The 25,547-nt window shown below is 37.9% G+C and overlaps 1 protein-coding gene across 2 annotated transcripts; it reads right to left on the reverse strand.

The window, feature by feature from the left end:
- Positions 1–649: 649 nt before the first annotated feature.
- LOC135467262 (85/88 kDa calcium-independent phospholipase A2-like) lies at positions 650–24,374 on the reverse strand. 2 transcript variants are annotated; one of them, XM_064745037.1, is made up of 17 exons: positions 24,277–24,374; positions 22,412–22,563; positions 22,029–22,133; positions 21,161–21,376; positions 20,512–20,689; positions 19,520–19,710; positions 17,011–17,107; positions 16,058–16,240; positions 14,922–15,037; positions 14,437–14,585; positions 12,716–12,798; positions 11,852–12,005; positions 11,308–11,458; positions 10,857–10,987; positions 9,169–9,323; positions 8,646–8,813; positions 650–6,266 (listed from the first exon to the last, which is right to left on the reverse strand). In XM_064745037.1, the coding sequence occupies exons 2-17, from the start codon at positions 22,510–22,512 to the stop codon at positions 6,030–6,032; spliced, it is 2,415 nt and encodes an 804-aa protein (XP_064601107.1). In that variant the 5' UTR covers positions 22,513–22,563; positions 24,277–24,374; the 3' UTR covers positions 650–6,029. The 2 variants fall into 2 exon arrangements, with proteins under 2 accessions (XP_064601107.1, XP_064601100.1); XM_064745030.1 differs by lacking the exon at positions 24,277–24,374 and adding an exon at positions 23,190–23,265.
- Between the last annotated feature and the right edge of the window lie 1,173 nt (positions 24,375–25,547).

Here is a 25,547-nt window from a genome sequence, read left to right on the forward strand (position 1 = left end):
TGGAGAAACGGTTTTAAATCCAGTGAGCCCCTTGGGAGATTCTTAAATCAACCTACCGGTACCGATACTTTGAAAATGTTCGTACATTTCATTCACTCCAAGAATGGTAGCTGAATTATTAAAGCATTGGAAGATGAAACATCTCTGCTTCTGAAGAATAGTTCCTGAAACCAGTACTGCGTGAATAGCGTTTTCTTGTCTATTTTAGGGCCTGCTAATAAAATGTCCTGAGAGTGTAGTATATTTTCTGATGAACTAGATATATTTAAATGCTCTCGGGCATAGGCATGGCAGTTATTCTGTAAGAGAAGGATGAACAAGCCATGACTTTTTTCGCCATTTCAAAACAACTGGTTTGCTTTAGGTTCAACGCCACCAAGGTGGGGATACGAGCGTTATTGACCACATATTCAATTCAAGAGGCCTAGAATAGGCTGGTGTACCTAATATTTAAGTTCCGGCCCACATTGTCGTGTGTTAGACAATGCAAAGACAAAACATTTTACACGGCCTGCGCCAGAGAACAAAACCATACATCATGGGAAGTTTTCAGGAGGATTGGCGTCTATACTACCTCCGATTTGTGATGTATTCAAATAGGTAAATAGGTAAATAAATAAAATAAATGATTTAACAGTAAATGTGTTTATTGGACAGGCTTGAGCATCACCTTAAATAAGCCTACTAATATACATTTTCAGAATCACAGAGTTCGATCACATATTCGGTACAATGATGATCCTCTCCTGCTGCTGGACTGAGGGATAGGGAGTGAGAACTCTCTAAATTGGCCAGGTAACTACAGCAGTCCACTAATCAACTGTTGTTGGGACATTTCACACACAAAGAAAAAGGCCTACATTTCAAATAATAAAACATACTGTTTTCAATAAAAGATACTTTGTATGTGCTTTGGGCCGCCCTTCAAACCATAGTTACCCAGCAAAACCCAGAATACTAATGTGTGATGAACATGAATAATTTGTAAAATTCTCCTATAACTTTGAAATGAAAATTCTGACTTTCAGTTGATAACCTTTTAACCAATATGTTGTCTGACAACACTGCACTAAGTAGACCTCAAATTCGGTTCTGCTTAGGATGAAACAAGAATAATTTAACATTTTGGCTGCTACACTGGACTTGTCCAATTTTGTTAATTCTCAGTCTTTACCGCTCCCTCTGTCAGCATACCTGTAGGAGAGGTGCATTCCTCAAGCTTTTCACTCATTACATACTAATTTAAAATCCTGAAAAGCCACCACATTGAGTATCGGTGAGATTATACATGTATATTTCGTAGGCCTAACTACTACAGAAGAAGGGTACATGTACAAGTGTACTTTGATCTGGTTCACAATTAAAAAATCAATTAACCTATAAAAACTTAAGTTATGACAATAAAGAGGCCATCACCATACAAGCACAAAAAGTACCAGTAAAGAAACAAAAAGGGAATAGAACAACCTTTTTCTGTTTAATTTCTAAATTCTATGATCTATAGAACTATGACCTATAAAGATTGTATTATTTCTACTTGAGAAAGATGTACAATAAAATAAGAAAGCATTCTACATGTAGGAAACTTCGGTATCGCATTAAAATAATCAAAATGACCATGGACATGACGGAGCTAAAGGTCCACCCTCTAACCTATTAAAGCTTTTGTACCTGGTAGAGATAAACATGCAAATATATTAACATTTTAACCTTACTTCCACAAGTAATTAAAACTAAGATAGTTCTAACAAATACCAGCAATGGTTTTGGAACACATGACAACATAAAAAATGAACAATTATAATGGACTGGACTGGATGTATAGAGAACACATATAACACAAAATGTATCAGGAAAAAAAAAACAACAAAACAAAACAAATTTTGTGCTTTTGAGAATTGAAATGAGAAATGCATATGGTAACTAGAACATTTTCTTACACGTCAGTATACAGACTGACCATCGCAGTTACTATGTACTGCATATATAGACTGTACACTACAAGCAAACAAAGGGTTGCACAGGCATGTCTGCATGCTTTTACATGAAGTTGACATGGCCTGTGAGTTTTTAGTAGTGTCATATTTGAAGGTAAGGAATACCAGTTTCAGAAAATACAGACAACTATTCAATGAACCATGCTGGAAAGCACAGAACAAAGGTTAACATGTACAGATACATGCTATCCAAGAACAGAGAAAAATTAAACAAATACACGACATTCTGGGCAGTACTTCAGTGGAAATAACACACACATTAATTAAAAGCTAGTAAAATAGAGTACATCAGCAAAGCTATTTCTTGTCCCACTTTTGGCCAATACACTACATCACACCTCTATATACATTCAAGTTTTCTTCATAAGAAAAAAAACCCTATTTCTGAGCCTATACTGAAAAATCAACATGGCTCTCAGTATGCTTCAAAGCTAGTTCATAACCTTACAGATGGAAGAACATTTTACTGACCAACACTGTAGTCAGCTCTTAAGATTTTTACTCACTTTCTTGTAGCATTAATAATGATAAAGAATATTGAACTTCATGGATATTTTACATTGAGTAATGTTGTTGTATTGAGACTCTAGCTTACTGGTACCATTGTTCAGAAGCTACTGTATTGTAAATCAGCTCCAAGCAGTTATCACTGAGCAATGTCTGTTTGCTGGAAACCAATCCAAATATTTCTCTTTTTCTCACCTTACAAAATAATATTTCTCCCTACAAAGTCTTGCAGGTATTTTGGAATGAGTCCAGAACTTGTGTACATATATAACATTACTCTTACATTAACACCATGGCATTAGATCTAGAGGCAGAGGTGTCACTCACCAGTACCCCACAGCAATCTTGCAAAACTATCAGCACCCATTCAGTGAAAATTGCATTTCTATTTTTTCTGGCAGAAGCTCATAAAATCTATTCACTGCTTTGCATACTATTTGGCATACAATCACTCATCTATTCTTTACCATGTTTAATTTCAGGATGCGTTTGGCTTGTTTTCTTCTCTACTGCTGATAACATAGATCTCACTTTGTAGCTGAAAAGAGGCATGAAAGAAAGTCTACATATTTAATATAATAGAAGTCTACATATTTGACACCACCACCTATCCACTTAGCTGAAAGCAGCAGGATTTCTCAGTGAGCACTGCTATTTTGTCAAAAATCACATTCGGGTCAAGACACAAAATGAGTGATGTAGCCTATAACATATGAAGAGACCAGCTATTCTACATCAAAACAGTTCATACAGATGTAACATGCATTTAGACTGGCCGTAGAACAACTGGGATCCCATCAAATGGGACAATTCAAAATATAATGATTTAACAAGCTGATCATTAGGCGATAATCAATCACTCAGTCCGTGGAAATAATGAGGTAGTGACAGAAGTAAAGAACAGAAATGGCCAACCGTAACGCTCACTGTAATGACGTTCAGCATGAGCTTTTCCTGGTTCATTAAACACTAAAGTGTTATCCTGGCTACAATTGGCCCCTGGCCCATGAGGTCGAAGAATTGATTCAATATTTGTTGTTTGGCTGCATCTTTAAGTCATGAAGTACCTGGCAAGTTGCTGAGCCTTACTTCAGGGACTCCGGTTTCCTCTATCCATACATGAAGTACCTGGCAAAGAGCTGAGCCTTACTTCGGGCACTCCGGTTTCCTCCATCCATACATGAAGTACTTGGCAAGGAGCTGAGCCTTACTTCAGGGACTCCGGTTTCCTCTATCCATACATGAAGTACCTGGAAAGGAGCTGAGCCTTACTTCAGGGACTCCGGTTTCCTCTATCCATACATGAAGTACCTGGCAAAGAGCTGAGCCTTACTTCAGGGACTCCGGTTTCTTCCATCCATACATGAAGTACCTGGCAAGGAGCTGAGCCTTACTTCAGGGACTCCGGTTTCCTCCATCCATAGATGAAGTACCTGGCAAAGAGCTGAGCCTTACTTCAGGGACTCCGGTTTCCTCCATCCATACATGAAGTACCTGGCAAGGAGCTGAGCCTTACTTCAGGGACTCCAGTTTCCTCTATCCATACATAAAGTACCTGGCAAGGAGCTGAGCCTTACTTCAGGGACTCTGGTTTCCTCCATCCATACAGGAAGTACCTGGCAAGGAGGTGAGCCTTACTTCAGGGACTCCGGTTTCCTCCATCCATAACTCTCATGACTATCATTAGCACAAAAATCAACTCCCATCAAACAAATACATTTCAACACTCAGCACAAATTTACATGAAGAAAAAAAAAAAAAAAGAGACAGCCAAAAGCATTGTACGCTTTCCATCATAAATGTTTTCTGTCATACATGTTTAGATATAGAGAATTTTTCCATGGTAACATGATAGGTCACTCTTATTAAACTCCTCATTAGACAATTCTTCACAATATCCAATTCTGCATCCATATTAGCTTCTCCTAACTATTAAGGCTACCAAATGTCTTCTTATGAACTTAAAAACTTTCGCATTACAACATTTCCAAAAAAAAAAAACTTTCCATTTTCTCCATATTTCCTTTTAAAACTACTTATAAAATTAATGAAAAGAGATTACACAAAGTCTAAGCACACACTGACATTCCCACTTAATACATGTATATTCCCCTTTTTGTTTTTCGGAAAATTCAATAGTGAAAGACAAAATTACATATTTTAGGCAGATTATTGAATGTTGAATTGCTCTGTTTAGAGCGACAAACTTATAAATTAATATTGGTAAGAACTGATCTTGTCAAAAATATTGTCCTGTGGCAATAATTGTAAATAAATGCGATTCACTATACGTTTAGTGAATAAGTCGGTGTAAAGGAAAAGACAACAATAATTCATAATATATCGGTATTGAAACTTTTCATGCAAGAAGTATGGATTGTGTTTACAATTATATTTATTTATTTGTTTATTTGATTGGCGTTTTACGCAAGAATATTGGTGAGAGGCTCTGGGGTCATTATGCCGCGCAAGCGTGAACCAACTGAGCCACGGAGGCCAACTGTATACAATTATAAGCAAATGCATCACAAGCGTGATATACAAAGCAATTCCACGTCTTGGAAAAATTTTGACAGCAGCTCTCATGTGAATGAATTATCACCAATGGGACAAAACTTCATGATACTCCAGCAAAAATCAAATGCTTTCTGCCCACATACTCAGAACAGGGAACACTCAACATGAGCTACAGGGTGGGATATTGAAAACTGAGCAATACAGCAGGCCTAAATTACAACATGGAACGACACATGACCGCCTACAAAGGCTTCACACATGAAAATCTACATGGTGTTGTAATTAACAAAAAAATATTAATTACTTTATTCTGTTCATTCATGTGAGAATATGACAAGTAACACACACAAAAAAAAGAACATTTACGCAAATATTATTTTTTAACTGTACCTAAAGTGAGTGAAATTCTTTGGTTATCTTTTCTTAATTAAACAATCTTATGGTTGTATCAACGAAAGCTCATTTTGTTTTGCAGTGGTCTGAATGGCACACTTAACAGACAGTGACCACTTTATAGAGTGGACAAGACTTCAACTTCATTAAATGCATCTTGATGACATCTTGATCAACTGGCCTTTGTTATATGAACATTACAAAAGTGTGTCTGCCAACAATGATGGTATGGAAAAAAAGTCCATTTAAAATGAGAAATCGAAACCATATGCCGTACAAAGACAGTAAAGTATGTGAAGGCTTTTGTTCCTTTCCACTTGCAAGGTAAAAAAAGTTCTACTCAAAAAACAACTGAGTTTCCTGATTTTTGTCCATCTGAGTTTGTCCAAAAAACACTGGAAAATAAGAAGACTCCCTGATGAGTTAATAAAGACTGGGATTGGAAGTTTAAGCCCCAATTGTCTGCTATTCTAAATACTGTCAGAAAAGACATGTATTCTGACAGATTCCCTGATGAACTGTATTGGACCCTCGAGTTGGGGGAAGGGGAGATAGCCTGGGTATGAGATAAAATATGTCTTATCCAAGTAGTGCACTTTCCCAAGGTAAGTTTACTTAAGACTTGTCATGAGGGTTGTTTCCCCTGAGAAGTGTGCCCAGTTCAGAAAACTTGTGTTTTTTAGTGGCTATGTAGCACTGTGTTTCCCACATCATGTTAAGTATAGTTTTGTCATCATGAGCATCCAACGGTACATCCTCAGATAGCTGGGGGCTAAACCGGAAGAATGGAACATTAATCATACTGCACCAGGCCCGGGCTCTGTCATTTGGGCGTCCCTCGGTCACAGTGGCCTGTAAAGGAATAAAATGACAAAGCTCATTCAAAAATTACGGTGATCAAACCAACTGCCTATGACAGCTTGTCTTATTTACAGGGTTATGAAGTATCAACACAAACATACCACCAAATACAGATTACCATATCAAAATTACACTCATATATATGTATACAGAATGCTATAAAAATACCCAGCAAATCCACTGAATGCACCTCAGCCAATACCTTGTGTTTACAAGCAATGAGGTAATGAAGGAATAGGCCAAATAACCTGGAAAAACAGGGCTGCTCTACAAAGCCAATGAGAATACATGATTACTGAAAAGTGCTTAAGGCTTCAAGAAATTTCAAATTTCCAAGCCTGTAATAAAATATAAGTTAAGTCACCGACCACCCCGTCAACAAACAAAATGACCACGGCCACCAAAAATGAATACTTTTTGGAACTTTTTGGAATGTCTGTTAAGTGTACATCTGGTATAAGTTTTGGTAAATCTGGTAGCCAGTGTTCAATGCCACAACACCCCTAGGCCAAATCTGGTAACAAGTGTTCAATGCAACAACACATCAAGGCCAAATCTGGTAACCAGTGTTCAATGCTACAACACCCCTAGGCCAAATCTGGTAACCAGTGTTCAATGCTACAACACCCCTAGGCCAAATCTGGTAACAGTGTTCAATGCTACAACACCCCTTGGCCAAATCTGGTCAAGAGGTCAAACTAACTGGTTCTTAATAAGTTGATAGTTGTAAAATTAACAGCTGTAAATTTGCTATTTGTGAATTCACCTTTGAATGATAAAGAAGAATTTTCCTCAAAGAGGGTTTATTACAGAATCACTGGGTTTGTACATTTTGTAACAGATCGTATATATCAGAGATATATTTCATTACAAAGGCAACATTTTTAAGCATTTACACCTTGCTGAACACTTTTCACATGACCATGAAATCATAATAAAATATGTCATGTTGATATGTTAATGTGATGACACTGGCGTTCACCTGTTCCTCTTGATATGTTAATGGGATGACACTGTGTTTACCTGTTCCTCTTGATATATTAATGTGATGACACTGGTGTTCACCTATTCTTCTTGATATGTTAATGTGATGACACTGGTGTTTACCTGTTCCTCTTGATATGTTAATGGGATGACACTGGTGTTTACCTGTTCCTCTTGATATGTTAATGGGATGACACTGGCTTTTACCTGTTCCTCTTGATATGTTAATGGACGACACTGGCATTTATGTGTTCCTCTTGGTATGTTAATGGGATGACACTGGCTTTTACCTGTTCCTCTTGATATGTTAATGGGATGACACTGGCTTTTACCTGTTCCTCTTGATATGTTAATGGATGACACTGGCATTTATGTGTTCCTCTTGGTATGTTAATGGGATGACACTGGCTTTTACCTGTTCCTCTTGATATGTTAATGTGAAGACACTGGCATTTACCTATTCCTCTTGATATGTTACTGTGATGACACTGGTGTTTACCTGTTCCTCTTAATATGTTAATGGGATGACACTGGTGTTCACCTGTTCCTCTTGATATGTTAATGGGATGACACTGGTGTTTACCTGTTCCTCTTGATACGTTAATGGGATGACACTGGTGTTTACTTGTTCCTCTTGATATGTTAATGTGACGACACTGATGTTTACCTGTTCCTCTTGATATGTTAATGTGAAGACACTGGCTTTTACCTGTTCCTCTTGATATGTTAATGGGAGGACACTGGCATTTATCTGCTCCTCTTGATATGTTAATGGGATGACACTGGTGTTTACCTGTTCCTCTTGATATGTTAATGGGATGACACTGGCGTTCACCTGTTCCTGGAGGATGTTTTAATGGGATGACACTGGTGTTTACTTGTTCCTCTTGATATGTTAATGGGATGACACTGGCATTTACCTGTTCCTCTTGATATGTTAATGGGATGACACTGGCATTTACCTGTTTCTTGTGATATGTTAATGGGATGACACTGGCGTTTACCTGTTCCTCGTGATATGTTAATGGGATGACACTGGCGTTTACCTGTTCCTCTTGATATGTTAATGGGATGACACTGGCATTTACCTGTTCCTGAAGGATATGTTAATGGGATGACACTGGCGTTTACCTGTTCCTCGTGATATGTTAATGGGATGACACTGGCTTTCACCTGTTCCTCTTGATATGTTAATGGGATGACACTGGCGTTTACCTGTTCCTCTTGATATGTTAATGGGATGACACTGGCATTTACCTGTTCCTGAAGGATATGTTAATGGGACGACAGTGGTGTTTACCTGTTCCTGGAGGATGTGTTAATGGGATGACACTGGTGTTTACCTGTTCCTGGAGGATATGTTAATGGGATGACACTGGTGTTTACCTGTTCCTGGAGGATATTAATGAGGGCTGACATTCCCTGGGCAGACTTCCAGGCATCAAACAGTCCTCCAGGCTTAAATATATCTATGGTTCTGACGGGCACAGTGGGAATACGGCCTGTCCCCAGGGACACAATCACACCCAGGGGAGTGATCTCTTCATGTCGGCCCTGAAGGCAAAGAAAGGTAACCCACTCTTAATCAATGTTCAGCTTTTTATGGATCGGGTCAAGTTTTAAGTCAGCACTGTTTATTTATTTGATTGGTGTTTTACGCCGTACTCAAGCATATTTCATTTATACGACGATGACGGTCAGCATTATGATGTTAGAAAACCCATGACCATCAGCACGTTGCTGGCAAATCTTCCCACTTACTGCCAGAGGGGAAGCCAGCATGAGTATCAAGGTACTTCAAGGTCCTCTCTTTAGCATACATCAATTCTGATCTGATTAATACTTACCAAAGATACATTTGAAACACGTTCTCCACCCATTCATAAATGCTGTACTATAAAATTAATACCTGAGTCTTTAAACCAATGTTGTACTCGTGGATCTCTGTCATGACATCTAATGTAGGGTTGTTGGAGACGAGTCCCCCATCCAGGAATGGTCCGGAAGCACGGAAATAGGTGGGTGCCGCTCCACTGCACCTAGCTGCCTGCCATACTAACTGTTCTACAATGATCAAAATGAGTAACATTCATCACAATACAGAAACAATACAACCATCAAAATACAGTAACACTCAGGTCCTCTCTGTCACATCAACTCCTCTACATCCATCAAAATACATTAACATTCAGATTGTCACTGTCACATCATCTCCTCCACAACGATCAAAATACAGTAACATTCAGATTGTCTCTGTCACAACTCCTCTACATCCATCAAAATACAGTAACATTCAGGTCCTCTCTGTCACATCAACTTCTCTAGATCCATCAAAATACAGTAACATTCAGGTCCTCTCTGTCACATCAACTCCTCTACATCCACCAAAATACAGTAACATTCAGATCCTCTCTGTCACATCCTCTATATCCATCAAAATACAGTAACATTCAGATCCTCTCTGTCACATCCTCTATATCCATCAAAATACAGTAACATTCAGATTCTCTCTGTCACATCCTCTACATCCATCAAAATACAGTAACATTCAGATCCTCTCTGTCACATCCTCTATATCCATCAAAATACAGTAACATTCAGATCCTCTCTGTCACATCCTCTACATCCATCAAAATACAGTAACATTCAGATCCTCTCTGTCACATCAACTCCTCTACATCCATCAAAATACACTAACATTCAGATCCTCTCTGTCACATCAACTCCTCTACATCCATCAAAATACACTAACATTCAGATCATCCATGCCACACTTACTGCTCTACAAGGAAATTATCACTTCTTTATAACAGTGTATTTATTTATTTTCTTGACTGAGTCCTCAAGAGTTTTCCACTTATACAACAACAGCCAGTTTCGCAGCTGGAGGAAACAGGAATTCTGTGAGTAAACTACTCTTTGCCACATGTTATGTACAGTTGTTTGTTAAATTGTTTGAGGGCAAGTCATCTCCAGCATAAACACAGGTGCCCTCAACCATGTATTGTCACCAACGTCCCGAAATCAGTGGAAGCAAAGGGAATACTGAACATTTTTTGTTCTACCATCACCTCTTGTCTCCTCGCAACTGAAAGACAAGCATCTTAAACGCTTGGCCAACAAAACCTGCTCTCCTACAATCCTGTAATCAAATTGCAGACTGATTTCTCCGTACTTACCAGCAGTCCTTTTATTACAAAACAACACAAGTAAATTTTATATGAAGGCTTCTGTGTTTGAGATTCGGTTTCAATTTACATATCCATGAATAATTTGAAAGGTGATAAAACAAAATAGGTGATAAAATAAAATAGCTATACTTTACTTTTAAAAGTCAACATTATGACCTCTTAATATATATCTGTAAGGATATGTGTTACTGCTTGTATCAGCTATAGATCTGGGTACACCACAACCTGTTAGAGTTCAATTTGATCTCCATGTGCTCTCCAGTACGCTGTCACACAAGCCAAACTATGCAGAGTCTACTTCACTTTCTCACTTAATCAAAAAACTGGAAGCTGGCTTTGATGTAACTTTAGTTTATAGTGCAATTTTGATTGGTCATGGTGCTACAACTACTATGACAGAACTTACCACTAGGTGGTGGGTGGACGCTTTGAAGGGGTCCCTCCGACGTAGGGCGATACACTATAGGTGGAACATAGTTTCGGAAATAATGCAGCTCTGGAGGAAAACGATCAGCTAGAGCTCCCGTCACTAGAATTCTGGGAAATAAAAAAACTGTTATAAGAGCAGGAATAATTTTGACACAGTTATATATCAGAAACAGTTCAGTCTTTTTTATACGATGCACTGACATTTAATGCCTTGCTAAACAATATGTTACATCTTTGCAAATAGTCAGGTTAATTTGTGGATGAAATCAGGCATTGCAATCTGTAGGTTTATGGTGAGCAAATATTAAGCGTATGAATAATACATATGGCTAAAATCTGAATTTGTAATCTGGTTTGTTAAGATGTTGAAATAAAACATACATACAGAAATTGTCTCCCTTTATAAAAATAGAAGGAAAATTACTCACTTGGGATATTTGATGTCAGACATTACCAGCGTCTCACTCAGTTCTTTTTTCAACAAATCCTCTAAAGGCTTGGATGGATATGGACGAGTCCCAACAAATACTTTATCCCTAAGACCAAAATACATCCCCAAAATTTGCTGTAGAGGTTTTCCTGTTAAAAATCAAATGAAAAATACATGTAGCCTAGTTTTTGACAGCACCAATATATTACAGCTCTAGTATTATTACCAACCAACAACTTCCCACTGTCCAAATGGCTGCACACACAACTTTACTGTAAAGGTTCAGCTTCATCATATTCATCAAAACAACATTGTAAACAGAAGTTTATAAAAGTTTCTTCCTTCACAGGTATAAGTACATATGCCGTTACACACATATAACACTTTCTCAAAAAAAAAAAAATCTGAAAAAACTCAATAATTAACCAGTGATTTTGAGTTTTATATGTATTAGCATTTTTATTTTAACTTATTTCAGTAATGGAATGGTTGTAAAAATAAAATTGCCTAAATTTAAATTTGTATTTTTCATGAATTTTTACCAATAGCGATGCCAATGGCGAGAATGCCCCCTGTACTGGTTCCTCCTATCCAATCAAAACATTCCTTTATTGGCACCGCAGCAGCTTTTTCAATGGCAATGAGCATTTGTATAAGTACAATTCCCCGGATGCCTCCCCCATCCAAACATAACACCTGAGAAGTATGAAATACAAGTTTTAAATGACTAACTGCTTTGTTTTCCTGCTCAATAACAGTATTAGTACCTGTACTGGAAAGTTGCTCACTGAATACACAGAAGTTGTGATCCATATATTTGTTATGTTATCCAAATAAGCATCTAAATGCCATTGAAAGAAGTCAAGAAAACACCTCTGTAGCATCTTCATGTAAAAGTTCCACTATAAAATGGCTCAATGATATTCAACATGAAAATACGTGTGCTATACTTGAATGGTCACCAAAGGCATCGACAGTACCTTATGTTGGTACGTTTGTTCTGCTTTAATGTCACTTTTGACAATGTTTGACTACATCTGAATGGCAACTCATTGTAGCATCATTTTGCAATGCTTCCTGGGAATGGCTGGCCAAGGCACCAACCATGACAGTATAATCACAGAGATAGTCTAGTTGATGTGAGAGAGCTAAGTACCAAGGTCTTCAAACTGATTCAGGACTGAACCATGGTCTCCAGCTTTTGAGGCACTGAGAAATCTTATATCAAAATGTCAATTTTATAACGTTTCCATTCTCAAAACGCCTAACAAAATGGGTGGGGCATTGTAACCATGATTACATCTAGGCCACCAGTTCTGGAAGTTAGCAGCTGACACATGTAAGGTGTCTTTATTTGGTGTTTTCCTTTATCACACCGAAAGACGAGCTAATCTGAATCCTCTTACCCTTTGCGGGTTGACGGCATTGTCTGTCTCAGGCACAGAATCCACCCCCCTGGAGAGAGCATCATCCAAAACGTCGTCCACAGCTGAAAAAAATAGAACGATATTTGAATCATGTACTTTACATATGGGTAGTGTGAAAGCTTTAATTATAAGATTGCTTGTTTTTAATGCCATTAGAGATGGTTATGATCATACGTATATAAAGGCCAGCAAGGCAAAAAATACTGCTAAGACACCTTTCACCTTAAGATTTTTAAAGGAGGGAACAGTTCAAGTTCATCTGGAATCCTCTACATGCATAGATGAAACAATTTCCGCTGTTAGAATGCAAAAATTATTAACAAAACCTCTGAAGTGACATAATATTGCTCCGTGTGGGTGTATATGAACAGAGTTTGGCCTTCATGATACTCAAACTGAAGAATGATCACTATTCCAATGAAACTGAAAATATCTGAGGTTCAGGACTAGTGTACAACAGTATTGATTTTAACCTTTTAAAAGTGACAACAGCAACAGCAATGGTGACACAGTAGGGAAACACAATACAGAAACAAATAGATTAATTTTATTTTAAAGTGAGTCAATTTCTTAACCAAGTGATGGTGGTTTCCTGGGAGGTAAACCCTGCAGTAAGAAAAGAATGAAACTCTCTCTGTGATACATGCAGTAATCTATATGTGTACTTAAGTGCATGTATCATGCACTAATTTACAAGCTATAGAAAAAGTCAGAATTTGACAACTACTAATTTTTCACAGGCTGATGCAACTGTGAATGATTGTGGATGACCATGAATGATTGTTGATAATGATGGATGTGGATGACCATGAATGATTGTGGATAATGATGGATGACTGTGGATGACCATGAATGATTGTGGATGACTGTGGATGACCATGAAAAGTATTTAGTATAAGGGTTATCACCTGAGCTTGAGGTGTTCGAAAGCCATTTCTGACTTAAGTCAAATTTTGAAACCTGTGTTTTGAAAACTACATAAGTTTTACACAGTAAAGTTGGAAAAAGCAGAAAAAAATCTACAAACTGTGCGATACAGAACTAGGTGTCCTTGCCTTTCGTGCACCCTAGAGAACAACTAGAGAGTTAGCTTACTCAGCCTTCCCTGTGCCCTAGATGACAGCTGAAGTGAGAGAGCCAGCTTACCTAGCCTTCCCTGCACCCTCTAGCTACATGTAGAGTGAGAGAATCAGCTTACCCAACCTTTCCTGTGCCCTAAAGTGAGAAAGTTAGCTTACCCAGCCTTTCCTGTGCCCTAAAGGTCAACTAGTCAGAGCCAGTTTACCCACCCTAGTGAAAGAGCCAGCTTACTCGGCCTTTCTTGTGTCCTAGAGGACAACTAGAGTGAGAAAGCGAGCTAACTAACCTTTCCTGTGCCCTAGAGTGAGAAAGCTAGCTTACCCAGCCTTTCCTGTGCCATAGAGGACAACTAGAGAGAGAGCCAGATTACCCAGCTTTTCTTGTGCCCTAGATTACAATTAGAACTAGAGAGCCAGCTTACTCAGCCTTTCCTGTGCCTTAGATGACAACCAGAGTGATAGACCGCTTACCCAGCCTTTCCTGCACCCCAGAGGACTAGAGTAAATGAGCCAGCTTACCCAGCCTTCCCTGTGCCCTAGAGGGCAACGAGAGTGAGAAAGCCAGCTTACCTAGACTTTCCTGTGCCCTAAAGGACAACTAGGGTGAGAGAACTATCTTACCCATCCTTTCCTGTGACAGAAGTTCCTCCATGGATTCGTCAGGCTTTCCATTGAAGCTTCCCTCTGACACACAGCCATTGAGGCAACCTTTAGTTTTTTTGCCACACCTCTCTGCTCCTGACCGGTGAAATATATACAACATCACATCCCTGTTGAAACAAAATAAAAACCACAATTACAGAATTTATGGTTAAACCACGGAAAAGCCATTATACTGTAAGTTTAGTACAAGCATTAAATCATGAACCATTGACGAAAACCATGTTTAATACTTGTATTTATAATGTTCTGGTTTCACAGTTTTCTACCATGGGTGGATTGCCATGCATCCATTCTATTGCAAGGAAATACAATTTAATCAACAGCTCCAAAACCCTTCAGAATTAGAACCTGATTATAACAGGGAAGAAAGTAACATTGTATTATGCCACCTGTCATGCCTGTACACCATCTGAACACCCTGAGTGGTCTGATCTTTCACTTACCTATTTTTTAACTTGCTTGTTGCAACTAAATGACGAGCTGTCTGGTTATTGTCATTTTTTGCATCAACATTAGCACCAAACACAATGAGACTCTTGATCAAATCAATGTTGTCTTTCTGAAAAACACAAGATATTTCTCATGCCACCTGTGAGAAAACACAAGTATGCCACCAGACAATGAAGTTCTTTGAACTAAAACAAGGTAAGCTGCTGAATCATTACCTTGATGAACTCTTCTGAAAATGAAGGCAAGAAGAAGCCATTTACGCAGATTAACATTATGTATGAGTCAAACTGGATGTACGATCGTGCTCATAACTCCAAAAAGATACAATCACCTTATAACTCCTTTAAGCAAGCGGCTTAATTTTTTTCACAATCAATTTTAAACTCAATAGGGCCACATAAAATTGCCTCCCTTGAGGTTAAAGTGGCATAGGCTGGTTAGATTCCTATTTTCAAGACGCATATTAATTTTGTGAAGTGATTTGAAAGAAAGAAAGCTGAATATTTTTAAACCATTTGGATGAAATTTAAAAATCCTCCAATGAAATACACGTACATGTATGCTAAAGCGTATCTCAGACAGCTTGCGCAAACTCGATAAATCATATTCTACCTAAGCTGAAAAGATGCATTTTATCTCTCGCCAAGTTTTGAGACTCACAGAGGCTGATATGTTTTTCTACACTCTGCTGCCTAGAAAACAGAAGCAACCATCATGACAAACCCTACATAATGTATACTTCAATAAGCTCGGTCCCACCTCTCTTAGTTTCGCGCCTGATACTTCATAGCTGCTAGTGTATAGCAAGGGAGGTAATTCAGAGGAGGCCTACTGCGGGGCTTATGCTGTAAGTCTTAATAATGACTGTAGCTGCGACCTCATCGAGCATGCGGGCCAAGTGTATATGGAAGCCAGAAGCACCTTAACTCTTCTACATTGTTTAACCAATAAACATGTAACTGTAACAGGCATACAGAGTTTTTCTTTTCTCACATCTAATAAACAACATATACATATCTTTACTTTTCCAAAAAACTGAGAGATAATGTAATTTTTTGTTTTCAGCACTAATATCTGTCCTAAAAATCAGAAGAATTACAGTGCATGTAAGTTATTATCTGTGACCCACCTTAACAGCTAGATGAAGGGGTGTGTTACCTCCCTTGCCTGCTGCATTCACACATGTCCCATGACATAGCAAGCCAGTGACACAGTCCAATCGTCCTCTCTCCAGCATAATGTTAAGGGGTGAGTCCCCTGCTTCACTGACAGCATTCAGATCACACCCCTTCTCCACACATAGCTCCACAGCCTTCAGCAAACAAACCATCATGTGTTATTAGGGATGTAATATGCTGTTAAAAAGAGCATCATGATTAAAAGAGGAGACCGCAAAGTGTCAATATTGCCACAAAACCTAACATAGCCTTAAGAACTCCTACTTAAGCTCTATCCATAGGAGGCACATTTTTGTGTGCAAAAATTACCTGCATGATTGTGTGAAAATTGTAAATTTTAATGACATTTGTCATGTTTTCTTCCTGTCAGACATACTGCATTTATGGCTACAAAATCTGTTTGTGAGTTCTAAATGTCACAACAACAATCAGCATGGGGGCTGCTTAACTATTATCTTAACTTAACTATTAATGTACATCAAGCCTTACAGTATCTGTCACAAAATCTGATGAAGAAAACATGCTTTGGGTTAGTAAAACCACATCCAGAATGGTAGGAGAAGAGAATTTAATTTGAAGATACCTATATAAACATTAATTTAACCACAGAATATGTATCTTAGCTATCAGATAATCCCCCCACTATCACACCCTGCTACATTTTTTCTGCATAAAAATTATAGGCTGACCAGATTTATCCATTACTTTATTCCCCAAATTTGACATTATTTGAAACCAATGACACAAGTGGCTTTGTCTGCTCGTTGGATGGAATTAATAAATAAAAACATTGTTTGCACAAGCAAGTTGCCCCTTACAATCCAGCTCCAGCAGTGGGTAATATTTGACAGCATGGTATAAACATTCCACTGATAAATAAACAATGCATAACAGGCTTTCATACTTCTTTTGACTTTGCCCAATGTACAGGTGTTCCATTATACTTGCTATCCCTGGAGTTAATTTGGTCTGGGTGATGAGTTAAGATCTTCCGAGCTGATCTATAAAGGGGATAAACAAAGCAGGAAGTGAGTACTGTCATGGACAGTAAGCATTAAAGGAAGAGCACACTGTGTTATTTAAAACTGTGAATAACTGACATGATCATTCTTGATCTTCATATTGATTTCTCTAAATTACAATGTGCTACATAGGTAGAAACTCAGTTTTATACTTTACATTAACCAACATAAAATACTGAGTTTAGTACTTATCCACAGACAAAAAGCTGTTAGAGAAAAGCAGGTGCTTGTTTTAGCTTCAATGCTATAGCCATTTTCACCACTGTACATGTACATTTGGCTGACCATACTCAGTCTTATGAAACATTCCTGTGCCTTTGTAATGGTGTTATGAAAGGTAGATAGGATCAACAGAAAGATACCAGCATGTCTCCAGCCAAAGGACATAAATTATGTACAGATTTGACACATTCCATAAAGACAAGATAAGTACATGTAATTGGTATTGATGAACTGCAGGGATTAAGAGCTAACAGAAGCAAATGGATATGTATTCATACACAAAGTACAAGAAGAAATAGATTGGGACAGACAAAGCCTTTACATTACTTAAGGCAGATAATAAACAAGATTCTCATTTGGGTCCTTTTTGAAAGGTAAAAGAGATAAAAACCTTGGCAATATGCAATTCACTGCATCTTGAATATGTAAAATCTTAAGACTTATTCCTTAATAAATGTACAGCCTGTCTCAATGATATCCTAAGTACTTGCATATCTTGAAATATTATCAAGCTATATCTGGTCAAATTCCAGAAGTGTCGACAGACAACATCCCCTTTAGATTTTTGCTTTGGTACTAGATTACTATTTGATAGCACAGCAGAAGGTAATTTATAGTCTTCTGTACATAACACTGGAAAATCTGGACATTTATTGTTCCTAATTTGGATACACATTGCAGGACACTTTAGACTTTGAAATATTATCAAGCTATATCTGGTCAAATTCCAGAAGTGTCGACAGACAACTTCCCCTTTAGATTTTTACTTTGGTACTAGATTACTATTTGATAGCACAGCAGAAGGTAATTTATAGTCTTCTGTATCTAACACTGGAAAATCTGGACATTTATTGTTCCTAATTTGGATACACATTGCAGGACACTTTAGACTTTAAAGTGATATGACTCAATTTCAGTAGCTTTTACTCAGGTGGAAGAGACAAAAAGTAAACTAATTCTATAACCTCATGGGAAGCACTTCTGTGCAAACACAGTAGCATTAATAATAAAAACTTTGTTACCAGGCAGATGGACAAACAGACAATGCCAAGTGTAATAGATCTCGTAATAAGGAGTAAAACAAAAAAAAAGCGTGATGGCAAGAAGGGTACCTAATATGATTGAATTATATGTATAAAGAAGAAGACATGAGTAAAAAAAGTGCATATATCAGTTTTCCTAAATTTAACAACAATTTGTTGTGAGGCATTTGATAAACTGCCTGTCCTTGGGCTTCAGACAAACCAGTGAGAGCTGGATCCGATCAAGTGAAGTTAATGGTCAAAAGCTACTGATCTAAACTAAGATTCTGCCCTTTGACACTTAAAAAACTGACAAATAACTAAACAAAGTATTCATAACACTAAAAATTACTCAATATTTTCAGCCTAGATCCTATTCTTCAATTTACTTCATAAACCAGTGAACCCAAATACTCCAAATGTTGATCACATACTATGATCATTATACTTAACCTTAAAAAACATATAATTAAATTTTAAACCAAAAGCAACTGAACAGCGGTTCTGTAGACTATAAGGAGATACGGTCAGGCTGAACAATGAACGATTGGCACTGAATGAATGAATGACTGCTTAAGCTTTTACGTTGTACTGAACGATTTTTCAGTCATATGATGATTAGGAGTCATTAGGTACATGTATGTGTGCATATCGCCTGTCTTCTTGTGACACAGCAAATCCATGATGCCAAAGTGCTGGCGCCACTGAAATATCATGCCAAAAACACCACACATGACACTCCACCCATTCAAATTATACTGACACCAAGCCAACCAGTTCGGCTTCCTTGCTCTAACCTCTTAATGCTGAGTGCCAAGTGAGGCAGTAAAAAGTACCATTTTATAGTATTTGGTATGACCCAACCCAGGTTTGATCATGGGTCTCCCAACTTCGAGACGAGATTGGCAGTGAAAGCAAACTTAAGCATTTCTCAGGTGACACATTTTGCATGATTCTGATTGATTCATCCACCTTACAGGGCTATTTAGGAATTTTTGTGAATTTTTATGGCATCAAAAGTATCATTTTAATGCTTAACATGCTTCAGAAAGTTTTAAATATCAAACTTCAGGTGATATACATGCTGACGAGATTCACTTTAAGTGCACGAATATCAAAAAACCCATAAAATGCTAACTAAACTTACTCAATGTCACCAACTTTGAAGGCCATATGGATTGGTTTGGTGTCACACCCTGTGGCATTTACATCCGCTCCATTGGACAGTAACTTGTCAGTGCTGTCAGGTTTGCTCTCAGAACAAGCCAAGTGGAGAGCACTCTGGCCTGAAGCATTCAGCCAATTGATCACTCCATTATGATCTGCCTTCGCCATCAACTGCAACACAGACAAACAATACACAGGTTTCTTTAAATAATACAACCTTTGAGGATCGAGTCAAAACATATAATGGACATGTTCACAAGGGTAAGAAATAAAAAATGTGACAGATCAGAGATGTTATAAACTGTACACGGTATCTAACATTTCATCCTTGACTTCAGTATCATGTTTTCTCTGTTTCTGAGAGTTCAATGGATCTCAGAAAGGTGTATTAAGGTTTGTTTATAAGGCAGGATAATATCCAACCAGAAAAGATTGTCTGCACCACCCAGACCTTAATACAGCTTTTTAACTTTGGCACCCTTTTCTGGTTCCATAACTTCGGCTGAAATAAAACAATTGTTGACATTTATCAAACAATAGGCTGAGTATGCCACTTTGCTTTGCTGTTCACAAAAGCAATATTTAGTCAGCTACTCATGTGTTTTTTTTCCCTATTTTGTTTCATTAATTTCACAGGAGTTATCAATTGTTTTGCATCAAAGTAACAAAGAAAAGAGTCAAAAAGATACATCAGAGATTGATAGAATGTATGGACGCCCCATATTTTCCCATAGGCCAGAAAAGGTGAACACTCCACCCAGCTTCTAAGTAAACAGAAGGCATATTAAACAAACCAAAAATTTAAAGTTCATATACCTGGGTCCAACCATGCAAGTAGAACATTTAAAACATTTTATTCTTCATTTGTGTGTAATATTCATGAAGTCTGGCAAATGCAGGAAATACAGGGCACCAGTTTGATGCATAAAGCATGGTAAATGTACCCTTGTGGACAATCTCGAACAGACTAACCTCAATGGCATCAGGGCAGTATATGACAGCTTTGTGATAAGCTGTGTCACCGTCAGCCTTGACCATGTCCAGCTTTGCACCCTGTTTCAGCATCTCCTCCACACAGGCCTGGTGACCAGCTGTTATAGCCACCATCAGAGGGGTCAGCGCGGTGTCAGTTGTGGCTGTGTTAAGGCATCTATAAACAACACACAGCGTGAGGGTCAGGTGACAAGTGGGATAACAAACACACTGCAGATCTTAGCACAAATTCACACAACTTCCAATATGAAAATATCATCCTCACATATAATTCATTACGATACGACTTGCTCTCTATCTAATCAAGAAACTAGTGCATCTATGTCAAGTAGTATGCATCGCCCTTACGACAAGTTCCCTTGTTTATTTTACTGGGCTTTAATAAATGTGTGCTTGAAACACTTTTACCCGTTTAAAAACCACTTGCTTCACAAGGTGTAGGGACCTACAACCCCCAGGCGTAAAGGCGTAGCTCAACCAGCTGGAGTTGGATTCAAATAAATGATCTTGTAAGTAACAAGGTGATTGGATGGTAGCAAGAGCAAGGCTTTAGAGCAATTAGCCTATGCCGGTGTCTTGTGAAGATTTTAATTTTGGTTACTGCTATGTTTACTTGTCTGTCTCACACCTGGATATAGGTTTGTGTTTTAAGGCATCCACAAGACCAACATGGGCTGCCACATGGGCTACAGTCCAGGTGGGGTTCTGCCGGACTGTGTCACATATAAGTTGTAACATCTGTTCCTGGTACACCTTTAACGTGCTTTTGTACAGAGGGACAAGTATAGAAGCCAACTTTTTGAAGGTGGAACTGGCCTCTCCTTCATTGGTCAATCTGAATAAACTGAAAAAAAAACGAAACAAAACAAAAATACCCTGATTAACATCAGCCATGGATTGGTCATGGTCACTATGGTCTACCTTCAACAAAGAAATCTACACACCAAAGATAAAAGGAAATAACCGTTCTGTCCCAGCAGCAGTAAGTAATACCTGTAAAAGGATATGCCTTATACCACTTATCAGTTATAGCAAGATAGCCACAGCCAGGCAGAAATGGAAACACAGGCTTCATCTGTATGTTATGAATTTCAACATTAAACCCTTAGCCATTTTGTATTTATTACTTCCTGGGAATATTGTTCCAGGGGCACAATTTCACAATTTTGAAATTGTTCCCTTTTGACTTGACAAAAGTCATTAGATACACGGTATGGTGTGATATCCAAATGTGGAGATATACATACATGTACATACATACATGTCAGATTTCATTGTTGTTATTGGAGGACACAGCTCAAACAATTAGCATCTGTAGAATTTTAACAAGAAATTTACATTACAAGGAGCCACAGGACATTGTATGAAACTAGTGGATCACCTCTGTGTGCTTATACTGTGCTATACCCTATACCCTAGGAATTATTAAAGGAGAGTTTGGTAAACAGCCCCCTTTCATCTTATTTATATCTTTGCTCCAATTTTTAACCACCTACCTGAAACTGTTTCCAGGGTGGGCTGCAGAGTGGTACAACACTGCCTCAAAGCAGCCGGTTTGCTTGTAGAGTGTCATGGCATCATTTCTCTCCACTACTTTCTCCCTTTACAAAAACAAAAAAGTTATTCCTTTGTGATACAGCTGTTTACTAGTGAAAGACCACAAAGTGAAGGATTTCACTGCACCGAAGCAAGTTTTATGACTTTATGTTCAACTTCATTTATCAGGTTTGACTGGCATGTACTCAATGAAAATAATACAAGACCAATTAAGTCCATGTTCAAGTATTCATACTATACATCAATGAACAAACTATATAAAAGGCTAAGAAAGATTGAAATTAGCTGTTTAAATATTTAAATACAAGTAATCTCAACTCACTTCTTTTGTTTCTCAGGTTCACATACTTGAACCTTATAAGGGTTTATATTAGCTCCTGCTGCATTGATCAGCCCACCCACAACCTTGAAGAAGGAGCTCATCTTTTGGCCACAAAGTCAAGGTCAGCTGCACATGTTGTCTGCTCCTTGTAACTACATGTGTGAAGAACAGGTGCTAATGTTAATGTCAAAAACACAGCCACTATATCATTTTTGATTTTTACATATACAGTACATCTGTACAATGTTAACTACTTTGTCCTTTACACTGCACTCAAGGATATTTCACTTATGGTTGCAGCCAATCATATTTGTTATGGAGAACATGCATGAAATGTGGATCCACATCTTTCCTGGTGGCTGACAAAATGCCACTCAACTGTAGTGTTGTAAATGACCTAAAATTTGCTCTGATCTCAGGTAAATATATTCAGAAGGCAGGAAGCTAATTTACATGGTAAAAAGTAACATTTTACGACATTTATTTGTCTCCAGAAAAGACTTTTTCTGAGCAAAAGTTTAGGTCATATAACTTAACTATTTTTATTAAAGCTCTATAGCATTTTGTATGTACCCTAATTCCTCAACCTTTCTGTATGTGAAAGATCAACCTTCAGTGTAATTTATACATATTTTTCATTTGGTTTTGGAGACAAAGCTATGTTGGTGTGATAAACCAACAAAAGTATAATTTCATCAGTTCAGACCAAATAGTGCCTTCAGAATATGCTTGAATAAACATCTTGCAAACCTGCGAAAAGGTTGAAATATTACCATACCTTTAAAGCAGAAAATATCTTAGCACCAGTGCTTTTCTATCTTCATCAGAATCTGGGAAAGCATATTTGTGACTTGTGAGCAAATCATACACAGGATGAAAGTCAGAGACAAGAAAGAAAGACAAAGAGGACAGAAAACAAAAACTGATGTCATACGATGCAATGCATGCACATTTAAAAACTGTACCCCATGATCAAGAATAAAAAGTACATCATAGCCAAGAACAAGAACAAAGTAATCCTCTCACAGACCTGCAAAAGCCATTGTATGCAGGCTGGAATAGTCTAGAACTAATGCGTTATCTACAGGTAGACTAATGTGACATATGAGTTATCAAAACCAGATTTGGTGATAGGTGATAGCTTAGCTAACAGAACTTGGGAGTTTGGCACCACCAGTTAAAATCTTTGCACAACTTCAGCTACAACATCAGTCAACACAACCTTTCTAATCTAGGAGGCTGGATCAGTTGGCAAGTGGACAGTCTCCAACTCATTTCATACCGTATGCTTAGTGTACTTCTCACTTAGATGGGAGAATGCTAAAATTGTATAACTTCCCCTCTCAGCTAGTAACTATAGGCCTACAGTTTGATGGGCTTGTGGTATATTGTTAGTTTCCTCAACACAAGACACAATTTCCACTTCCATCTGGGTATCTAGATAAGTTAGATTCTCACAAAGAGTTAATTTTCTCAAAAAAATTCGCAAATATCTAATACTAGCTACAGGCGTACATGGCCTATATAGTTTGATGTACTTTTAGGTCTCAGTTTATTTTTACTTCTGCTGTCGACCGCTGTACGAGACGAAATCACGTTATATATCTCGTAGCGTGTATTTCTTGTAGTGGAGTTCCTTACTAACATCATAACTCAACCTTGATGGGAACATGGTTAGGGAAGTAAGGCACAAGCAATGATCGAGCAATATGTGTGTCCACAAATTTAATAAAGAACAACGCCTTTCAACAGTTGAACACGGAAGACGTTTTGCGTCAGTGACCGTGGTCATAGGCTCGAATGTCATGCTCATGCTTTATCGAGAGACATCAATAAATTTAATGAACGCAACTATAGACTTTTACGTGCAAAATGTCGTTATCACAGAAGGCTGCAGTGGAACTGGTGCAAAGGACGTTCGGGCTAAAGTTCGCAGATAGCACCTGCTGGTTCTCAAATATCACAGTTTACCATGCCAACATGGTCCCGGGGTAGGTACTAAAACTTTAACCTGTGGAGCACTAGTCGGACTTCCATAAACAAAAAAAAAATATATATATATATATATATAATCATAAGGGCTTAAATACAAAATTAGAAAAGCTGTTTTTTGTATTGATTTTGTCGAAAGATGTAGTCTTTTGGGGGGGAGGAGGTTGTTTTTTTTCACTCTCCACTTATTGCAAACAGATATCATTAATCATGACAATGCGGGAGGGGGCAGGGGGGCAAAATGCACACATATGCATGCAGTTCCTATTGATTAAATATGTAGGCCTATTCCTGATTGAAAAGGGGTAGTCTGCGGAGTTGTTTTGAATGTAGGTTTGTAAATCAAAAACTGAATTAACGATGAATTAATGGGCTGTAGAATTCTTGTAAACTGAACTTCGCCTACCGGTACTCTAAAATATGGCGGACCCATGCACCAAATTTCATCCAAATTTCTGGCCACAGCTTTTTTGGTAAAGTTCCAAACTGACAGACAGAAGAGTCAGGAAATGATCAACATCGACAGAAAATTAAACGACATTCTTTACAGAGGTATAAATATATAGCTGCCATTATTGACCTTGACACTTTTCAGCGGATTGGGGAAAGTACTGTTAGTGTCAATAGTGACAAATGATTTTAAAATTTCCACCATTAAAATGCAATTGATTGGTCTTAGCCGCCAGCTAATTAACCGTGCAGGAGGAGATGAGTTTTATCAGCGTGGAATTATAAACCATTGCTTTTAAATCATAATATATAGTGTATATTACAAATGCACATATAATGATGCACATGAGGTAATACCATATTTATGTGATGTATATTGTTAGGTAATCTACCAGTATTTAAGTTTTATGTTAATCTGATCCATTTGGCTTGGAAAATCAAATTAAATACATGAACTAGTTTACCCTGGTCCCCCGGTTGGGGGGGGGGGGTGGATTAAAACAAGTCTGCCTGACACATGTAGTGCTAATGTTCACAGAAATGATATACCGGTACCATGTATTTGCCATGTCATATATTTGTGATCCAAGTAGTATGTCGTCTAACGTTACAGTTCAACTATAATAAATCACTACACGTAAAGGTACGGGCCCTATAGATTTAATATGTTATTATTATCTCCGATTATACTCCA

The sequence above is a fragment of the Liolophura sinensis genome, chromosome 1 (assembly GCF_032854445.1).
Source record: "Liolophura sinensis isolate JHLJ2023 chromosome 1, CUHK_Ljap_v2, whole genome shotgun sequence".
In the NCBI taxonomy this organism is placed as follows: Eukaryota; Metazoa; Mollusca; class Polyplacophora; order Chitonida; family Chitonidae; genus Liolophura; species Liolophura sinensis.